At 33.6% G+C, this 19,829-nt stretch overlaps 1 protein-coding gene across 8 annotated transcripts in view; it reads left to right on the plus strand.

Annotated features, from left to right (window-relative positions):
• LOC140444830 (uncharacterized protein CG43867-like) overlaps positions 1 to 19,829 on the plus strand; it is a 265,897-nt gene that overhangs the window by 234,127 nt on the left and 11,941 nt on the right. For 4 of the 8 annotated variants that reach the window (XM_072536550.1, XM_072536555.1, XM_072536575.1 and 1 more), the window contains 8 exons: positions 1,480 to 1,668; positions 1,964 to 2,078; positions 5,709 to 5,885; positions 7,921 to 8,144; positions 9,589 to 9,765; positions 11,438 to 11,599; positions 14,449 to 14,667; positions 14,847 to 15,077. In XM_072536550.1, the coding sequence (XP_072392651.1) occupies positions 1,480 to 1,668; positions 1,964 to 2,078; positions 5,709 to 5,885; positions 7,921 to 8,144; positions 9,589 to 9,765; positions 11,438 to 11,599; positions 14,449 to 14,667; positions 14,847 to 15,077 (1,494 nt within the window). The remainder of the gene's footprint in view (positions 1 to 1,479; positions 1,669 to 1,963; positions 2,079 to 5,708; positions 5,886 to 7,920; positions 8,145 to 9,588; positions 9,766 to 11,437; positions 11,600 to 14,448; positions 14,668 to 14,846; positions 15,078 to 19,829) is intronic. The other 4 variants (XM_072536552.1, XM_072536557.1, XM_072536551.1 and 1 more) reach the window with 3 other exon arrangements.

Genomic DNA, 19,829 nt, shown 5'->3' on the forward strand with positions numbered 1-19,829 from the left:
GTTTTGTTCAATTTTTCGAGAAGTATCTACAGTCAAACGTTGTAAGTGTCAATTGGAAACACCCTGTATGTATGAAATATTAGATATTTAAGAGAAAATATTAGATACTTACAATTTTGCCACAGACTGAACAGTAGATTTTTCCCATATCCATAGACAGCTCGTTATAAGGTTTAATCCAAGTTGAAGCACTGGTTGTTTTAGGCATTATAAAATCACAATCTTCCTTTTTGTTACGTACAACGAGTGTTTACGCTTTGAATATCAAAACAAAAATGATTTACAAATCTGAGAATCAAATTAGAAATGTTTAGGTACCTAATTCAATAAACTGGGAGATTTTGGAAAATCCCTAAATTAGAAACAAAACTATTAGCCGTTTACCTGCTGTTAAGATACAATAAATTGTAGATAGATTTGGGGATTAGATCATAAAATGCAAATGAGCGAACCCTTAGCGATTATCCAATAACTGAATGCCTCAGTGACCGAGACTTTCTAAGAATGTTGAGGGCTACTTAAATTGATCTTCTTTAAAATTGTAAATGTTTTGTACCTGTAGAGATTACGTACTTAGATCATTTCTTGATTAAAATGACTACAAAATTTTATACAAGAATTGAAATAAATTGGTATGTTTAAAAACTTTCAAATACAGTATAAAAATCTGAACTTTTATGCACTTTATGCAAACTTTTATACAAATATGCCAAAATATGAAATATTTGCATAAAATATGCACAATATGCAAAATATGCAATATGCATATTTGCCGAAGTCTAGACATCAGGATGGAAGGGCTAGTTAAGGCAAAACATCTCTCCTGGTGCCCTGCTATCCTCCGATGGTTTTATCGTAACCGAGACTACCGTTTTCGGGCTCTATAAATTCAGTTATTTAAAGAAAGAAAAAAGAGCAATGCTACAATTGTTATTGTATTGCTATCATACCAATACCAATCTCATAATAGCATCAATTGAACTTGACATAACGATACAAAGGATTTACAACTAAGCAAATTGAAAAATAGAGTCATAAAAAGAAGAAGCCTTTTCTATTGATAAGTATGTTTTTTGGTTTGTTACAATGACAAAATTCTTAAAGTGAATAACTTAGACCTTTATCCTACACTGCCTCCTGGATAACGTTAACCAGACAACAGTGGATACCAAAGAGGCTAAATAATTTTATTCAGAATTTAAAAAGAGATCTGTCTTTGTAAGTAGAAATCCTAGAACGCATTATGAGTACGAGAATAAAAAAGTAGGTTAGATATTGTACGTATTTAAAAAAAATAAACGTTGATCAAAGAATTGACAGATTTCAGTATATTTACGATGCAATTCACAGACATTGTAGTCCAAGACGAAAATCGATACAGTGACAAAACTTTATAGACATTGTCCATACCTAACCTGGTTGATGCAAAGATTTATAATCTCTACAAACAAACAAAATACAAACTTTTTTGTACCATAGGTTGCAGCTGACGGTTTAACTCTCACCGGTACCACACCTAGTGACTTAGGTCCCGAACAGGCTGGGTATCAAGATATACCAGTACCAGTATACGCTACAGTCAAAGGAAGAGCTAGTCAGATTAGGTCTATGCCATTTACGGGTGATTCTTCCGATGACTCCAGTGATGGTGAAGGTAACAATACTACGGTAAGTGAAGAAATTGATCAAGTAAAGAGAACTTTCTTGTGCGATTGACTGAGACATATTTCAACTGGATACGTAAAATATTTGATAAATATATTTATCAAATTACCTTCTTTGTTTGGTCTTTTGTATTCCAACTTTACTTACAAATTATTCCAACATAAACAGAATGCTTGGATAGATCCAGAAAGTTCGTTTTACGATGGCTCATTTAAAAGGTTTGGAGGCGCTTCATTTGTTTTCAAACTTTTATAAATTTCAATTTCGAAATACTAAAATATTTTTATATATGTTTAAGGCTGTCGATGGAACCAATACTCATAGTCGAAGTTCTGGTGATACGTCAGGATCTAGTCCAGGAAAGCGAACAGCCTCAAGTAGTAGTGGCTCTCCTAGCAAAAGCAAAACTAGAGGTAGTTTATTTTATATCTACACAAGCTTCAGCATATCCATAACTTGTGAGAAGGTTTACTCTTAAACATTTTTACCTTTTTTATTTGCTTTTTAAAAGGTAGCCATATTAGTGGGTATATTTTATGAAAGAAAAATAACTCTTTCAATAAGTAGAACAAAAGATATTTTAAGAACATAACCGTTTGACGTAACATTTAACATTTTGATTGTGTTATATGTTCAGATTCGTTGTATGATTTAATTCTAAAAGAAATTATTTAGTATCTTGACATCGTATTCAAAAGATCAACAGAAGTACATTCCTTTAAAGACGGTTGAACTTAATCTACTTATTTTTATAGCGACATTTTCCAATTAAATTGACATTCTATTGAGCAGAAAATAAGACAACACTGCCTGTTTGTTATTATTTTAATTAAATTTAATTGTGAAAATAATATTTTGTAACTTTTTTCATAAGTCATGGCATGGCCAATTATAATAGACCATTATGCAAGGGTGCAGCCCAAATCTGTGTTTTCTAAACGTTGCAAAACAAACAGACGACAAATGCACCAAAATGCACTAGCATGGAGATTTATAATTTGTATGCATAGGTTTCGCTATGTTTATGACTGTTTAGTCTTCATTTCAGGTAATTCCAATTCAGCTGAACTTTTACTTTCCAAAATCAACCAAATTCACCCCAATATCAAGTTCACCATGGAACTAGAATCTTCCATGTCAATTAATTTTCTTGATCTAACCATTACCAGATTAAATGACCACTTCGACTTCAGTATCTATAGGAAACCCACACAGACTGACCACGTAATTCCATTTTCATCCAACCATCCCATGTCACATAAATACGCAGCTTTTCATAGTTACATCCATCGCCTAGAAAGCATTCCACTGTCAGATTCAAACTACAAAAAAGAACTAAATATACTCAGACAAATAGCAGTCAACAACGGATATGATCACAACATCATCAACAAACTCATCCACAAAAAACGCCTTAAGACCCTGTGGGAGACTGCGTTCCCCAGAGACCTTACCACCAAACCCAACTATGTTTCACTCACTTTCTATCATGAAAGTCTTTCTGGAGATATTCGAAATCTCATCCAACGTTCGGTTGAAAACACCCATGTTTCTTTCAAAGTACCCAACAATTTGGGACAACATATTTCTAATTCCAAAGATCCTATCAATTATATGAACCGGAGTGGAGTATATAGACTCTAGAGTATATAGAATATGTTCAGATTTCAATGCCACCTACATAGGTAGAACATGCAGATCTCTTTCTTCACGATCTCTAGAGCACACAAAAAGAGAAAATACTTCCACTTTCTCTCAACATCTTAAAGAACACAACCACACCCTCAATATCCCAGAAGACGTTTCACTTATCCACAATATCTCCCAAAAAAATTTCCTCAAATTAGATTTATACGAAGATCTTGAAATTCTTAAAGAAAAACAAAAAAGCCCAAATTGTGTTAATCGTCATGTTTCATTCAATCGAGATTTTCTCCCTCTCCATCGCCAACTATTCTCCTAACCCACATCCCCAATTTACTTCTACAATTAAAATCTATATTCATTATTAGTTCACCTAATACTCATCTTCCTTAGTTCACTCTAAAAACCTTTCTTCCAATACATCTTACTTTCCATCTACCCCACTCTTCTCTTTTCAACCCAAACTTCATGTCTTAATCACTATAACCAATACTTTCCATGCTTCTATTTCGACACTTCCAAATTCAGATCAGATCACCCGTCATCCACCACCCATTCCATATTATTAAATTCTTATTTTACTTCTCTACACAATTCCCTCAGGGTTTGGCTTCGGTTCTCTGGGGACCTCAGCCTTCCGCAGTCTATCCGTTTATCACAATTTTCTCAAAAACACCTTAATTTTCATTCTCCTTACTCAAATTTAACAGAGCCACCTACAACAATTTCATTTTACTATTATAGTCAATATAGACCAATAGTTCATTCAACTTACCAACTTATAACCTAATCTTTTATTTTCTCTATGTACCTAGTGTTGCTTTATAACAGATAGGGCCTTTTCTCAAGTTATAAGTTGAGTACTTTACGACCAATATATTACAAAACCACTTCCAACCATCAAATTTTGTCCATTTCATATACTTGTCAACACACAAAATATAACTACATCACTCAGTTTGTCAACACCCAATCAGATATTTATATTCATGAACTTGCAACTTAAGAAGTTTTACATTTTTCAGGTACCAAATGTTGTTTTTTGTCATACAGGGCCTAATATAATTGAGTTATAAGTCAATTTTTACATGAACTTTATATCATAATAGTTTTATTTCATTCATTGAATAACATTCTCACATATTAAATATATTAATTCCTACACTTTTTCAAGAACCCAACTTTCCACCTATGTCTAGTTTCCATTTTCCAGGTACCAAATGTTATTAAAACATAAAGGGCCTTATATTAGAATCTTTTCATCACACCCTTTTGACACTGTATAGTTGGTTGCCTAACTATAATCACATAATTTTTTCACCACAATTTCATTTCACATACATAATGTATAACAATAACATTGATGGTTGATACTGTTATAATTTTATTTTATTTCAACTTTCACAATTTTAAACAACGTTGGCTTCTGTCTTAAATAGACATATACAGTTACACTGACTGCTCTGTCATAACTTCCGTCATAACCTGCCAAGATTGTCATTTCAATCAGTTGCTTTAATAAAGTCCTCGTAGACATACCGTCTCAGGACTTGCAACTTAATGTAGAGTCATATGTCGCCATGTTACCAATCCAACGGTAACTTTACCATCTTATTTGTAAATTAGACATAATGTAAACTAAATTTCATTTAATAATTTTTAAAGGGTTTTTACCCACATATTTAGTGGCTACATCCATGTATTAACTAGTAAGTATTAACCACATTTTACATTAACCTTAGTCAAAACTTAAATTATTTCATGTTCTTTTTAATTAAGTGGTTAAATACTTCTTTTAGGACACTGATGATGGAATACTTATTCCGAAAACGTTTTGTCAATTCAACATAGCGCAACTGGGTTTTTTATATACCTTTTTATAAAGGATTTTATTCAAAAAAAATTTTTTTATTATAAAAGGGTTTAGTAATAAATAGTAATATGAATAATATCATTAGGGTATTAAAATAAAATTTAAAAAAATAAAGCGCAAATATGCGGAATTTGCAAAAAAAAAAGGGTAACATGTGCAAAAAACACCTAGAATAGGAAAAATAATCATCAAAGGTATTTTGTTTATAAAGAAAACACTAATATATATATATATATATATATATATATATATATATATATATATATATATATATATATATATATATATATATATATATAGATTGAGCGTTTCCATTATCGTACTTTTACCAACATAGCAGAAGTAAGAAAAACAGTATTTTTTACTTTTTTGTACGTTTTTATTAATTTATCGCACGTATTTTCAATAACCGACATACTATTTTAATGATTTGATGTTTTATCTAATTTAAACAACAAGTTTTTTTTATTTACTTCACACTTTTTGTTCCTTAGTTTTATGGTAACCTTTAACGCTTGACTTAAAGGTGTTTCAGATACTTCCTTCGAATCCGGCATGTCGGATGACTACGCAGTCCCCCCAGACGCTCTAAGTTGTGATACTACAAGTCTAGAATCCTCGTTGCTTCTCAGAGCTTCTTCGTATTTAGATAGTCCAAAGAGAATAGAAAGTTTAGAAAAATGTGGATCGTTAGCTAAATTAGGTAATGTATACTTTTATTTAGATGTATTTAATCTTTGACTGATTTGAAGAACTTGACTACAAGATGTTGACATTATGCCTGACAATTTTTGGTATCCTGAGTTAGGTGGTATCTTTCTCAGGATGCTGATGTAGTCCTTGTTTCGAATAGAGATCAGCATGTTTCCATATAGTAAAACCTTTTAACATTGAACTTTTAACATCAATCTTAGCAATTAATACACTTAATATACACTCGCGATCATAAAATCCGGGTCACCTTGAAAATTTCAAGTTTCTTGAATATTTTTGTCTCTGGTGCAGTAATAACCTTTTTTTTACACTAATGTATTTTTTATTTGTCATCAATGTTTGTTTTGAAAGAAAAACAAACCGGTTTTTTATTGTTTTTATTGAAAAAGCAGAAAACAAACCAAATTGTTGATAAAACAGACATACGAAAAAAATGGAAAATACAAAACGTGACAAAATATCAGTGAAATTTTAATGACTAATATCGTGTATTGCCTCCACTTGCTCTAATAAACTCTTGCAGACGACGGGGCATACTCTCAATTTTTCTCCGGATTACATGTTGTGGTATGTTATTCCACTCTCTCACTAACAGATTCTTAAGCTCCTGTGCGTTCTTGGAAGGAGATGTTAGGGGTTGAATACGTTTTTTTAAACCTCGTCCAAGTATTGCATACTGATCGTGGCAACGTGCATTCGCGCGTTGTTCTGCATAAAAACGACGTCTTCTCCAAGCCCTGCCATGGTATGCATAACATGTACTTCCAGAATCTCCGTAATGTCTCTTCGTGCAGTTAAGGACCCGTTTTCGATGAAGGGCAATTCTGTGCGGAAGTCGGAAGATACACCTCTTCAAGCCATGACCGAGCCTTCACCAAGTGGCATTCTTGGAGCAATGCAAGCTTGTGAAAATCATTCACCGGTTCTCCTCCAAACTCTTACATGCCTATCGGATTCAGTTAGGCAGAAACGGGATTCATCTGAAAATAACTCTTTGTTCCAATGGTTAATTCTTCTATGCGCGTATTGTCGAGCAAAAGCTAGTCGTGCAACTCGATGCGCCAGGCGAAGTGGCGGTCCTGTAACCATTACCCGAGAAGATAGTCCAAAAGAACGAAGTCTTCTCCTGACTGTTGCAACGCTAACATTGCGATTTCGTACTTCCTGTAGACGATTTCGATGCACAATCGCAGTTAAGGTCCGGTTTCGTAAAGCCTTAAACAAGAAAACGGCCATCTCGTCCTTCTTCGTCCAGAGCCAGGTCGTCTGGATAGCAAACCCGTTTCCTGAAAGCGTTGAAGCACTCGTTGAATCGTAGAAAGGCTTACGCCAACAGTTCTTGCAGCTTGCCGTTGAGTGTGACCGTCTTTCACAAGCGCAACAATTTGTGCCGTTGCAACAACAGTCAAGGGTATTTTTGGCAAAAAATAAACAATAATAAACACTAATAATGGCACTAATAAACATTAATGGTGGCAATACTAAACGTTTGTTCGTTGCGTTTGAACAGAAAGTCGAAGCACAAATGAGACATTTAAAACAAGCGGCAGTTACAGGTACCGTTCATTTTGGGAAGTGTGCACTTTTCGGCGAAATCGGCACTATTGGAATTCTTTGTTGTAAAGGAAACCGCTAAGCCGACAACAATTTTCAGAAACATGCATTAGTTTGTATTTGTGTTATTATTATTTACGATAAAGTTCGTTCAAAATGAAATATCGGTGATTTTCAAGGTGACCCGGATTTTATGATCGCGAGTGTATAATCTAAGTGACTAGTTTAAATTAGTACTTAACTATGTTTTCACTGAGAATGGTCTAATAAGATCGAAAACGTTCTAAAAATTTTAATTTTTTATAAAATATTTTTAAAAATAAATATTTTATGTACCAAAGAGAAGGAATTAAGTCTGAAGTAGTAATTTTAATCTGTCGGTGTTAAAAAATAGAACAGCTAAATGGTTTTTTACTTTGGTATAAATATTATATCCATATTAAAAATAATCTTTCATGGTTTTGTTTTAGGTGGTAAATTGAAAACCTGGAGGAAGAAATGGTTCGTCCTCAAGAACGGTGTTTTGACGTACTATAAGAGCCAGAATGATATTAATAGAAAACCCCAAGGACAGATACTTTTAGACGAAATTTGTAAAATAACAAGAGCCGAGGGCTCGAATACTTTCGAAATAGATACCGGAAAAAAGACTTATTACTTAACAGCTGATTCCTTGCCTGCTATGGAAGACTGGGTAAGTTTACTCACAGATGTTTTTATTATTGTCCTATAGATTAAATTGTGTTTCTTAAGATCAAATTCCGTGTGTTACATAATGCCTTGATGGTAGCAAAGATTCAATACCTTTAAAATGAATGAGTATACTCCTTCATTTAAACTACCTAATGAAAAATCTCTACGTAATCACAGCAGCCAGCAGTGTTTTCCGGTCAACAAGGGTATCCAACAAGGGTACTGATGATCTTCTTCTTCTTCAAGTGCCATCTCCGCGGCGGAGGTCGGCAATCATCATAGCTATTCGGACTTTTGAGACGGCTGCTCTGAAAAGTTCATTTGATGTACATCCGTACCACTCTCTCAGGTTGCGCAGCCATGACATTCTACGCCTCCCTATGCTTCTCTTTCCTTGGATCTTTCCCTGCATAATCAGTTGGAGCAAGGTGTATTTCTCTCCACGTGTAATATGTCCGGGATATTCTAATTTGTACTGATGATAACACCCCCTTATTGCTGCATCTAAATAAATATTAGAAGAACTCATACAACGAGTTGATGTTAAAGAAAGTCGAACTCCAGATTAATAAACAGAAAACCAAAATGATGATACTAGAACGACAGAACGCAAATAATTTAACTATAAAGAACATTTATAATCGAAACGGTTAACCAAGGCGGATGTGGTGTGGAAATTGGAATTATACATTTTTACACCAATGTATAAGTAGTTAAAAGCCTGGCATTTCCTATATTTATATAAGCATCTGATGGTTGGATATTAAAACAAAAAGCAAATAGATGGTTTTGATGTGTATTGCTGTTGTCAAATGCTAAAGTGCTTTGGACTAAGATAAGAACTAATTTATTAATCCTTTAACAGATCCAAATAAAGAAAAAGACCATAGTAGCTGCAAATATCGCCATTTCTTCAGCCGTTATTAGAAGAAATGGTTTTGGAAAGATCTGGAAAGAGCATAGGACACAGGAAAAGAAATCGAGGCAGATCGCTAACCAGTTATATAGACCTTACTACGAAACTCACAGGCAACACTCTATCAAAATCAATAAAAAATAGCGGAAGAACGAGATAAATGGAAATTGGCAGTACAAGAGGTTTGATGAAATAGCGATGCTGCCAACAAGCAAGAAGAAGCTATCGACTAGGAAGAAGAAGCGAGAAGAGTTTACTAAACGGATCCATCTATTTAAAAAAACAGCATTACCTTTAGTTTTTTTGTGTGTCCTAGAAACACTTTTGAGCATATCCATTGTTTGAATTCTAATGCTGCATGTCCCTGTTTGTGCCAACGGGTTCTCTAGAGAATATTATATTCAGAAACCGAAAACTTCCGACCGTTGTCGTATCGTACTTTACACATTCATTCATTCATTATTTCATTTCATTAATTTAATCACTAGTTTAAGTAGTCTTATAATAATTTGTTAATTTAAAATTTTAGGTTAGAATTTTGCAAAACGTTCAACGAAGAAACGCAACTAAGTTACTACTAAGTAGAGATGAAAATAAACCAATTCTGCAAGGCGTCCTTAAGAAAGTGAAAAACGGAATACCCCGTGAGTGTTGGTGTGTCCTTATAGGAAAAATGTTTTTGTATTTTAAGAAGTCAACAGATTCGGTGAGTATCTACACGGGTTTTATACAATACATTATTATAAAAATAAACAAGCCTGATTAAAACTATATGTTTTTAGTCATTCCACCAACATGGTGACATAAAAACCTATTTATTTTTAAATTATAATTATATTTTACTTAATATTACCGTTTAGAATAAAAAAAAATGGAAGAATAGTTTCAAATAGAAAGTATACGATATGCTGGCGATATGGCAATTCTAGCACCAACCTTGGAGGATCTGCGGCATATGTTAGCTAAGAATAATGATACTGATAAACATTTTGGGCTAAATATCAACGCTATTCAGATCAAATTTATCGCAATAAGTCGACAGCGGATCATAATTAATAATATGTCGACTGTCTATGAAGATACTGTATAGGGGATATCACGACTTAAATACTTGGGCAGATTGCTGTGAAGAAGTTAAACTAAGAATCAATTCAACAAAAACAACATTTGTAAAACTTAAAAATCTCTCTTAGCTCGCTGTCTCTTACTTGCCCTTAGACTACGTGTTGTGAAGTGCTGCATATGGTACATTTTACTTTATGGCACAGCGACGTGGTCTCTTAAGGGTAGATCACTGAACCGCGTTGAAGCATTTGCCAGCAAATGTGGACTTCAAGGAGACTCTTGGATTGCCATGATACTAATGAAGCGAACGAGAACTTTAACATAGTTAAGGAAAGAAAAAACCTTTACCTTGGCGATATCCTTCGGGGAAGCAGATACTATATTCCCAAATTAATCACACAAGGAAAGATATAGGGGCGCCGAGGCCCAGAAAGAAAACAACATTCATGGCTGAGAAATATTTTGGATTGGTGTAATATTAGAGACGTAACCACAATATTACAATGAGCAGAAAACGGCACTCTGCAAAAGATTTAACCTGGTACGGACATGTCAGGAGAGCAGACCAAGATCGGTGGATAAATATAATAACAGAGTGGAGCCCGATAGGAAGAAGAAAGAGAGGCAGACCCCGAAGATCTTTCAGAGATGAAGTGGACGAAGCAATGAGTAGAAGAAACCTACAGGAAGGGGACTGGCTAAACAGGAAAAATTGGAGAAAACGGTTGAGTGAAGGAATACAGTGAAAACTGTTGAAATCCTTGTATAGACATATGCAAAAGATTTGAAGAGTACAGACAATCAACAACGTGTAGCCAAGCACTTAGTACAGGAAGATGAAGATTTTTTCTATACTTCTATACTTCTTCACCAGTTTCATTCTTCGAACATATCGTATGATTAAATATGGTGAGGCTAATAGTCCTAGGAACACCAAAACGAATAAATCGAAGGTGTTTACCGATATACTGATATAGTAGAAAAATAGTTTAACACAAACTTCGTCAATTGAGAAACTGCAACCGAAAATAGAGTATAATGTAGGAACAGCGTAGAAAAAAAGAATACGATCCTTGAAAGAACCTGAACATTTATAAACACTACATATTTGATAAGATATACCGACTAGATGAAGATAAGGTTACAGCTATTAATTTTGTTGATTGTTCGAAAATATGCTATTTTGTTAATGTTTTTGGTGTATGAAAATTATTACAAAATCACACATTAGTCGTAAAGTAGTTCATTTTTTCATTTATGGTACTATAGTACTTAAAGAAGTTTTAAAAATCCCATTCAATTTTATTTTTTAGACACCCCACGGGCAGATAAACATGAGAGACGCCAAAGTGGAGGAAATAGAACATTTGTCCGACTCAGATTCTGAAGAACAGGACACAGATCAGCCTAGATTTACCGTCGGAATATTTCCCAATAATCAAGCCCCAACCTACCTTCATTTTACTGGTAAACAAGTAAGTATATTTATTTCTCTATCTATGTCTCTTTATTTATATGTCTTTATCTATATCTCCTCTGTATCTATATCTCTTTATTTATATCTTGTTACAGAAAACCAGTTTACTTCATTTACTGGGAATTAACCGCAATTTTATATATTATATTAATTAATTATTTTGACGCCTCGATTTTCGAAGTGGAAATGTTTATTTGACAAATAAAAATTACTTTTCGCTTAAATTAAATATTCAAATTGCCACCCACGTGCCTCTTTGAAGTAATTAAACCAAAGACGACAATCTTGAACATTGTGGATCATTTCTGGAGTTATATTATGAATTTCGAAACTAATTCTAGTTTTTAAATCTTGTAAATTTTAATCAGTGTCAAAACGAGTGTTCTGTATAAGAGGTAACGTTCCCCAATTTTACAGTCGCCAGAATCGTTCTACTGAGAGAACTATTCGCTATGTAGTCCACTGGTTCACTAATCAATCAACCAACACCCGTAGGTCGACGAAATGCAAAATCTACCGGAAACATCGCCGCTGTCTATGAGACTGTGCTAGAAAATCCGAGGCAGTCGATTTTATCTCGCTCACAAGAATTTAGCCTTTCACAAACCACAACTTTACGTGGGCTAATTTTACGTCGTGACTTGGTCTGCGCCGGTACAAAATTTAACTCAACCAAGAGCTGAACGTAAATGACCATAGGCAACGACGCGCGACGTGTTTTCATCGAATGAGCTCTGGAGCAGTTGGAAACTGACCCTAACTTTCATCGAAAAATCTTCTTTAGCGATGAGGGTCATTTTTAATGAATGGATGCGTCAAAAAACATGGTAGTCGACTTGGGGCTATACCAAACCAAAACAGATCCAAGAACGTCAAATGCTTGCTATATAGCTCATATCACATTGAGCATTCTTCATAAGAGATTTGAGGGCATGATATTTGTATATGTAGGATATATAGAATTAGTTGATTAATTAATTAAAGCCGTGAAAAGTTTAATGTATATAGGAGTAAATATAAGAACAGTTAATTTGGCGTCTTCTTCTTCAAGTTCCGCTCCTATCGGAGATTAGAAATCATTCTGGCAATTATAATTTTGTTGGTTATGCGCCTGAATAGTTCAATTGAACTAAGATTTTACGTCTTCCTACGCTTCTTCTGCCTTTGATTTTTCCCTGCATTATATTCCTTAGTAGTTCGTATTTTTCACCTCTCATGATGTGCCCCAAGTATTCCAATTTCCTTATTTTTATCGAATTCAAAACTTCGCATTGTTTTCCTAGTTATTCGAGAACTTGTTCGTTTTTTTTTGCGATCCATCCTTGATATTTTCAAAATACTTCGGTAACACCACATTTCGAATGCTTCTAGGTTTTTAATGTATTTTTTTAAGTGTCCAAGCTTCAACCTCATACAAAAGGGTAGAGAAAATATAACATCGAAGCAGTCTTATTCGGAGCGATATATTGATATCGCGATTACAAAAAAGTTTTTTCATTCTATTAAAAGTTGACCGTGCAATTTCAATGCGGCATCTTATTTCTTTTGTCTGATCAGTATCTTCTGTGATCCATGCTCCAAGGTATTTGTACGAAGATATTTGTTCAATTTCTGTATTATCTAGTACTAGCTTAACTTTGATGTTTTGTGCTTTTGTAAATACCATGAACTTGGTTTTCTTCAAATTTATTTTTAGTTCATAATCGTTGCAATATATATTAAGTTGTTCAGCAAGGTGTTGCAGGTCTTCTAGTATTCCTGCCAGCAGGACGGTGTCGTCAGCATATCTTATGTTATTAAGTGGCTGGATATCCTCGGTCAGTTCATTTTCAACTTTCACTTTTGCTGTTTGGTTCCAATAGAGGTTACATATGATTCTAATGTCTCTACTGTCTATGTTTTTATTTAATAAAATTGCTTTAAGCCGATTATGCTGCACTCTGTCACTTCAATGCCTTCTCAAAATCAATGAAACAAGCATATACTTCCTGATTTATATCTAAGCGTCTCTGCGAAAGAACACTTACTGCAAACAGTGCATCTCGTGTTCCCAGTCCTTTCCTAAATCCCATTTGTGTATTACTTATGCCTTCATCTAATTTCTTATGTATTCTATTGTGAATTACTTTTAAAAACAATTTCAAGACATGACTCATTAAGGCTATGGTGCGATGTTCATTGCACTCCTTTGCATTGGCTAATTTGGCGTAACTCAACACAATTATCAGCACAAAGAATTTATTTAAATAACCACTTTCCCTCTATGATTGCAAATATCGTTGGAGTGAAGAATTGAATAGATTACTACGTAAACAAGAACTGTAATAGGTAACAGCCAATCTTCCGCGCCTTGGGGCAAAAATGCTGGCAACTGCAGTTACCCATCTACGTTGATGAGTTTACGGGTCTCCAAAGAATGCCAGTGTTTAGTTTACAATATCTCTGAGGGTTAAATTCAGCATAAATTATACGCCAGAACTATGGAAGATTGGACATTTTGTTCTCTTCTGAGTAATCTTTGTTGCCTTTTTAATGGATAGGCATTATTCAGCCTTCTTTCCATTTTTATGAAATATATCTTCAATTAGATGCCTATCTAAGAGTTCTGTTAGTATTCTTGTGAGTTTGGGGGTCCCATTTTGTATTATTTTTGACTAGAGAAATCGCATATATATATATATATATATATATATATATATATATATATATATATATATATCTATATATATATATATATATATATATATATATATATATATATATATATATTAACTCCTATTTTATTCTTTTCTTCCGTAACTAAAACATTATTTTTTTTTATTCTAAAGGTTGTATTGTTTATTTTAGGAAAAAGATGCTTGGTTATACCACCTCACCGTCGCGAGTGGTGGCGGACCTAGCACAGGCACTCAATACGAACAACTCATACACAAACTAATGGAAGTTGATGGTGATCCAAATTGTGTCCTATGGAGACATCCACTGTTACTACACGTGCCTTGTACGAAAGATGGAGCCGTTCCATCATACTTTCCATTGACCAGTTTACCTACCGAGAATCTTCAGGTAATATAACTTATTATATTTGATAATTATTGATATAATGTTATAGATACCACTTTGTCACTGTGCTGGCTATGTCACTGTGTTAAAATAATTGGTTGGTAATAGATGTTATAGTGATACTCAGAGACTATGAGGAGTTTTTTTAAGACTAGAATTACCAAGAGATTTATACTTTTTAGGCTGAAGCGATCAAACTGTTCAAGTGCCTGCAACTCTTCATGTCGGCAGCCGTGGATCAAGCCGGCATCGACTACCACGTGGTACTTGCTCAAAACGCCTTGCAACAATGCCTTGACATGCCCGAACTGCAGTCTGAGTTAATCTGCGCCTTAGTGAAGCAAACGAGCAAAAGTGCTCCTTTGCCGAAACTCGGAGTCCAGGTATCCACTCAAAAATTGCTAAAAAAGAGCGTAAGTGTGCTTCGTTTATTTAGTTTTTATACGTTTAGTTCTGAAAATATCTTTACTGTTACTGGTATAACCCAACTAGGATACTGCAGATATATTTAAACTTCTAGTATGTTATAATAAATATTATTAGTATATATTTAGACTTGTGGTCTAACTTCATCTAAAGTGAAACGTTATGAAAGCACTTGGATTTAATCCTCATATGATCTCCTCTTATCTAACGATCCAACGTGAGATCCAAAAGTCACTAGATGTAAAAAAGTCATCTTACTTTAAAGTCTGAGTTATCGAATGTCTTTCTTCCGTTCAACGAGAGACGATTATCGTGATTAGCTAGTACATCGCTCACTTTCATCGACTATATTAAAGGCCCGGTTTAAAGGTATACAAAATATAGGCATATAAAAAAGGTAAAAAGCAAATTTTCAAAAACATTTAGATAAAGGATGATCAACATAATATGAATAATATAAACTCATGGACGATTAACTAATAAGAATTTATAAGAATAAGAAAATAAGAAGAACAAAAAAAAGTTTAGGAAACATTATCTATGGTCGAGAAAAACATTCTAAAAATTAAATTAATAACAAGAGAAATCATAAGATTTCCTACTTGGCGAAACTGAATTCAAATCTTTACCACTGTGCTTTCTACAAGTTGCAAAGCAGACAGATTGATGAATTAGTCGACAAGTGAATCTAAAATATGCATTCCACATGCCGTTCATCATGGTTAAAATTCGTAGTAAATTCAAATCTAATACCGTCTAATACTGTCAAATCTAATACCGTCAATATGTGTTATGAATTAAATTAATATTTCTTGATTTTTAAAATGATATAGACACACATGACTCTGACCAAAAAAATGGGTTGACCCTATCGCCGTGCAATTTAAAATAAAAGGTAGGTACCATGAAAACAAAAAGAGAAAAACAGAACAAAACTTACTGTGGTTTTTTGAAGCCTGATCTGTATTTTAGTATATAAGCCCAGGATAACGTCTACTGTCGTTGAATTTGCGAGCCATAATTCATCCAGGACACACAGTAATTGGCATAGTTTACAGTATTTCAAGTGTTATATATTGCATATTTCCCCACGTTCGCAAAATGCAGCGCCTCCTGTCTTTCGGTTGCCGTGACTTTGGATCGTCTTTCGGTTGCCGTCTGTCATTCTAATCACCTGAACGTATATTTCTCTTCGACGTGGTCTTTGCAATTCCACAAGTTTACATCGTTTTAGGTCCTCTTCATTCTTTCAGGACGCTGCCATTCCATAATATTTTTTGGTAATCGCTGGTCTCGCTAGTTCTTTGTGCTTCTTTTCTAAGCTTCATTTAAACAGATTTTAAAAAGTGTTGGAAACAGACTGCAAATCTCTCTTAAATCTTTATTTTCCATAAAATCCTAGGAAATCTATTTTTTAACTTTTATCTTTGACTGCAGATTATAGCCTTGATTGGACATTCGAATTTGAAGCCTAACCTATGTTGCAGAAGAAATTCTGTAAGACTCCTTTCGTTTCTATCGCCATATCCCTGTAGTCCATCTACAAACTTCGAATCATCCTGCATGTGGCCTATTTTGGCGTTTAGGTCTCCCATCAGTATAGTATAGTTGGTGCTTACTACCTCTTGTATCGCAGTGTTAACGTCGTTGTAGAACCATTCAACTTCTTCGTCTTTGTGGACACTGGTAGGTGCGTATACCTGGATGATCTTTAATTGAATTTGTTCATTTACTTTGTAAATAAGCCTTTGGGTAACGCAGTATATTGAAAATCTAGTTTACGTACACTCAAAATGATTCTGCATTTATTCATATCACTAACAATTTGCTAGAGTTATCACAAAATAACAGTAAAGATATTTTCATAGTAGATCTTTTAAAATAAGTTTTACTAAATAAACTGGTTTTTTAAGTTTCGTCACTAAATGTATTAACAACATACCTAACATCACCATTCAGTTTAATTATATATTAGAACAAAGATAGTTGCAACAGAGTTTTATTATTTAACGTTGGAGATATTGAAAATCAATCAGCCATATACATATGTGTAAACCTTATAAAATAAAGTTTATTAGATATAAATAACAGATAGACAGAACGCACGTCACAAGCACATAATTTTTCACATTATTACCAGAACTCATAATTTGTCATAATATTCCGGGATTACTGTATTAGGCAACACAAATTACAATGCATTCTTAATATGTATTATAATTAGTAATGATGAGAATTCTTGTAGGTAATGTGTTTTTATTGTTTTCAATATCATAAAAGAATCCAATAATATTATATAATTTACTATTTTACTAATATATTGACAATTTTTGTCGCCCTGGAAATGTTTTGTTTATTATTATAGTTTTATGGTTGTTCATATGTATATGGTTGATTTCAGTATCACTGACTGATTTTAGTTTTGCCAAAGCTGTGTTATTTATTGTTTATTTTGACAACGGAGTTTTGCAGAAAATCATAAAAGATTCTTACTACTATGCCAGTGTAGCAAGTATACACAATGTACCACACCGTCCGGCCGTTGCCTGTATCTAATTGACAATTTATTAACAACGTAAACGAAATTGGAAGCCTGACTTAGCTGTTTTGGTACAGACTTCAAAAGAAATTTCTTCATTATAGAGCAAAGAACAAGTCGCTTTCATTTTAGATAAAAACTAGATAAAAAATATCCGTAAAACCAACTTACGAAAGAGTTGAGAGTTTTACGGGAGACTACCGCTCTGGAAATTTCTATTGATATTCCAAGCACTTTACGTAATTTTTTTCTTTGATCGCTTTGACCATTGCGTAAAGAATTCAATGTCGTTCCACTCTTATGATATAATAAAGGTACGAAAACTTCCTTGCCTTCATTGCCGAAAGTAATTTTTTATTTTTCTCAGTCTACACGAACTATTTGCCTAGAGCTCATACTCTGAACGCATTAAATTGGTTTTTTACTGCATTGATTGTAGTTCTAGTTACTGACCTTCATTTATTTTTTATGACCTTCTTAATTATTTATGATACCTTAAAGATGTATTAAAATGGATAAAACCATTTGAACTTGCTAAATGAGTTCTTTTCAGGCGTGAGTACATCAGGCGTATCACGAAAAATTGGCAACAAAAAGCACAAAATCGCAAAGAATGGAGGAGTTTAAGGGAGGCCTATGTCCAGTAGTGGATGTGATAAATTAAGGCTGGATGATGATGATGAACACAGAATTCGACGAATATAAAAATTGGCTGATATCCCAGTGGGAAATTGATATGCTAAATTAGTTACTTTGAAATAAAGTAAATCCAACTATAAACAAAACAATTAAGAGCAATAAATTGTTTTTAAATGACATGTCGTAAAAGCAAGGACATAAATAATAAAAACGAAATCTAAAAATACAAACTGCATGGTGTAAGACTCAAATTAGATGATGTCATACCAAAACAAATCGGAATCAAGCTTAGATTAAGGACAATTGTAATATGTTAAAAAATGTGTTTATCTACTGGTTTTTTATTTATGATGTTTCTCTTCTATATTTATTTTTAAAAATGTCAAATTAAAATTTTCTTATATCATAATTCTTGATTTCAAAAGATAATAATAAACAACACGCTTTGGTATCCTTAGAAGATCTACATTATATTTGGTTTTTATTGAACATGCTCAGTGCTTTCGCCTAGCACGTTATTGTTTTCATTCAACCCCAAAATCTATGCTCTCATTCTACTTATCCATTATATTTTTAAATCTTTAAAATAATTGGTCGCTAACAAAAATTTTATAACGAAAAGAATATACAAGGTTATTTTTAAACGGTCAAATAAAATTAAAGATTGTATTGGTAAATTGTATATGTAATGGAATTTATAGTCCGTGGTCTTTAATTAATTGTTATAGACCACGGCCTATAAACCCAGATTATAGTTTACTTTTAAAAGACGTCTGCTGCGAAAGCCTATAATCCTTGAAGTCTTCTCGAAACGCTAGATTCACTGATTAGACTCATACTGACTTTGTATAGCAAAAATATCAAAAAAAGTATTCTACCTATATTTAAACAGAAATTTAGTCAGTCTCCCACTTTCAGTAAAATAATCAATGTCAAACATGTCTCTTGTGGCAAATTTCTTGTTTTTATCTTTTTGAATTCTCTTCAAGAAATGCAAGGTTTTGCGGAAGAGCTACTTTTGTCACGATCCGGTAGTTCATTAAAACCAAAATTTGAATGCAGTCGTACCACAAAGAAAAAGTCATTTTCATAATTTTTTCGCTTTCTTTAGTAAACCTATGGAGAGTACCTGAGGCTATAACCTTTTTAGGTCTCGGTGTGCAATGAGCTTGAAAAACCAGAGAAAAACAATTTCTTCCTTTCCTTTTTGTGATTGATTGCGATACTTTTAAGAAGTATTTTTTGTTGCATCGATTCTTCAGGGGTCTTGTTCCCAATGGTGGCTGGCGAAGTTATGTGGGAAGAGTGTAAAGACCTGTGTTAACTCCCTTTTCGATGTTAAAAGGAATCATGGACATAAAATGCATCATTTATTTCATATCCGGAAAAATCTCATAAAATTGGGGAAAGGTTCGACATCTGCTAATTAAAGCAATTTTAAGTGTTGGATTTGTGATGTCCACAGTTGGAGTAACTTGTACTTTTTTGTAGTTATCCTGTGTTAACATCAGTTTTTGTAGCAGCCTCGAACAGCATTTCTGCGAAAAGGGACGAGGTTTTT

This window comes from Diabrotica undecimpunctata, chromosome 1, assembly GCF_040954645.1.
Source record: "Diabrotica undecimpunctata isolate CICGRU chromosome 1, icDiaUnde3, whole genome shotgun sequence".
Classification (NCBI taxonomy): domain Eukaryota; kingdom Metazoa; phylum Arthropoda; class Insecta; order Coleoptera; family Chrysomelidae; genus Diabrotica; species Diabrotica undecimpunctata.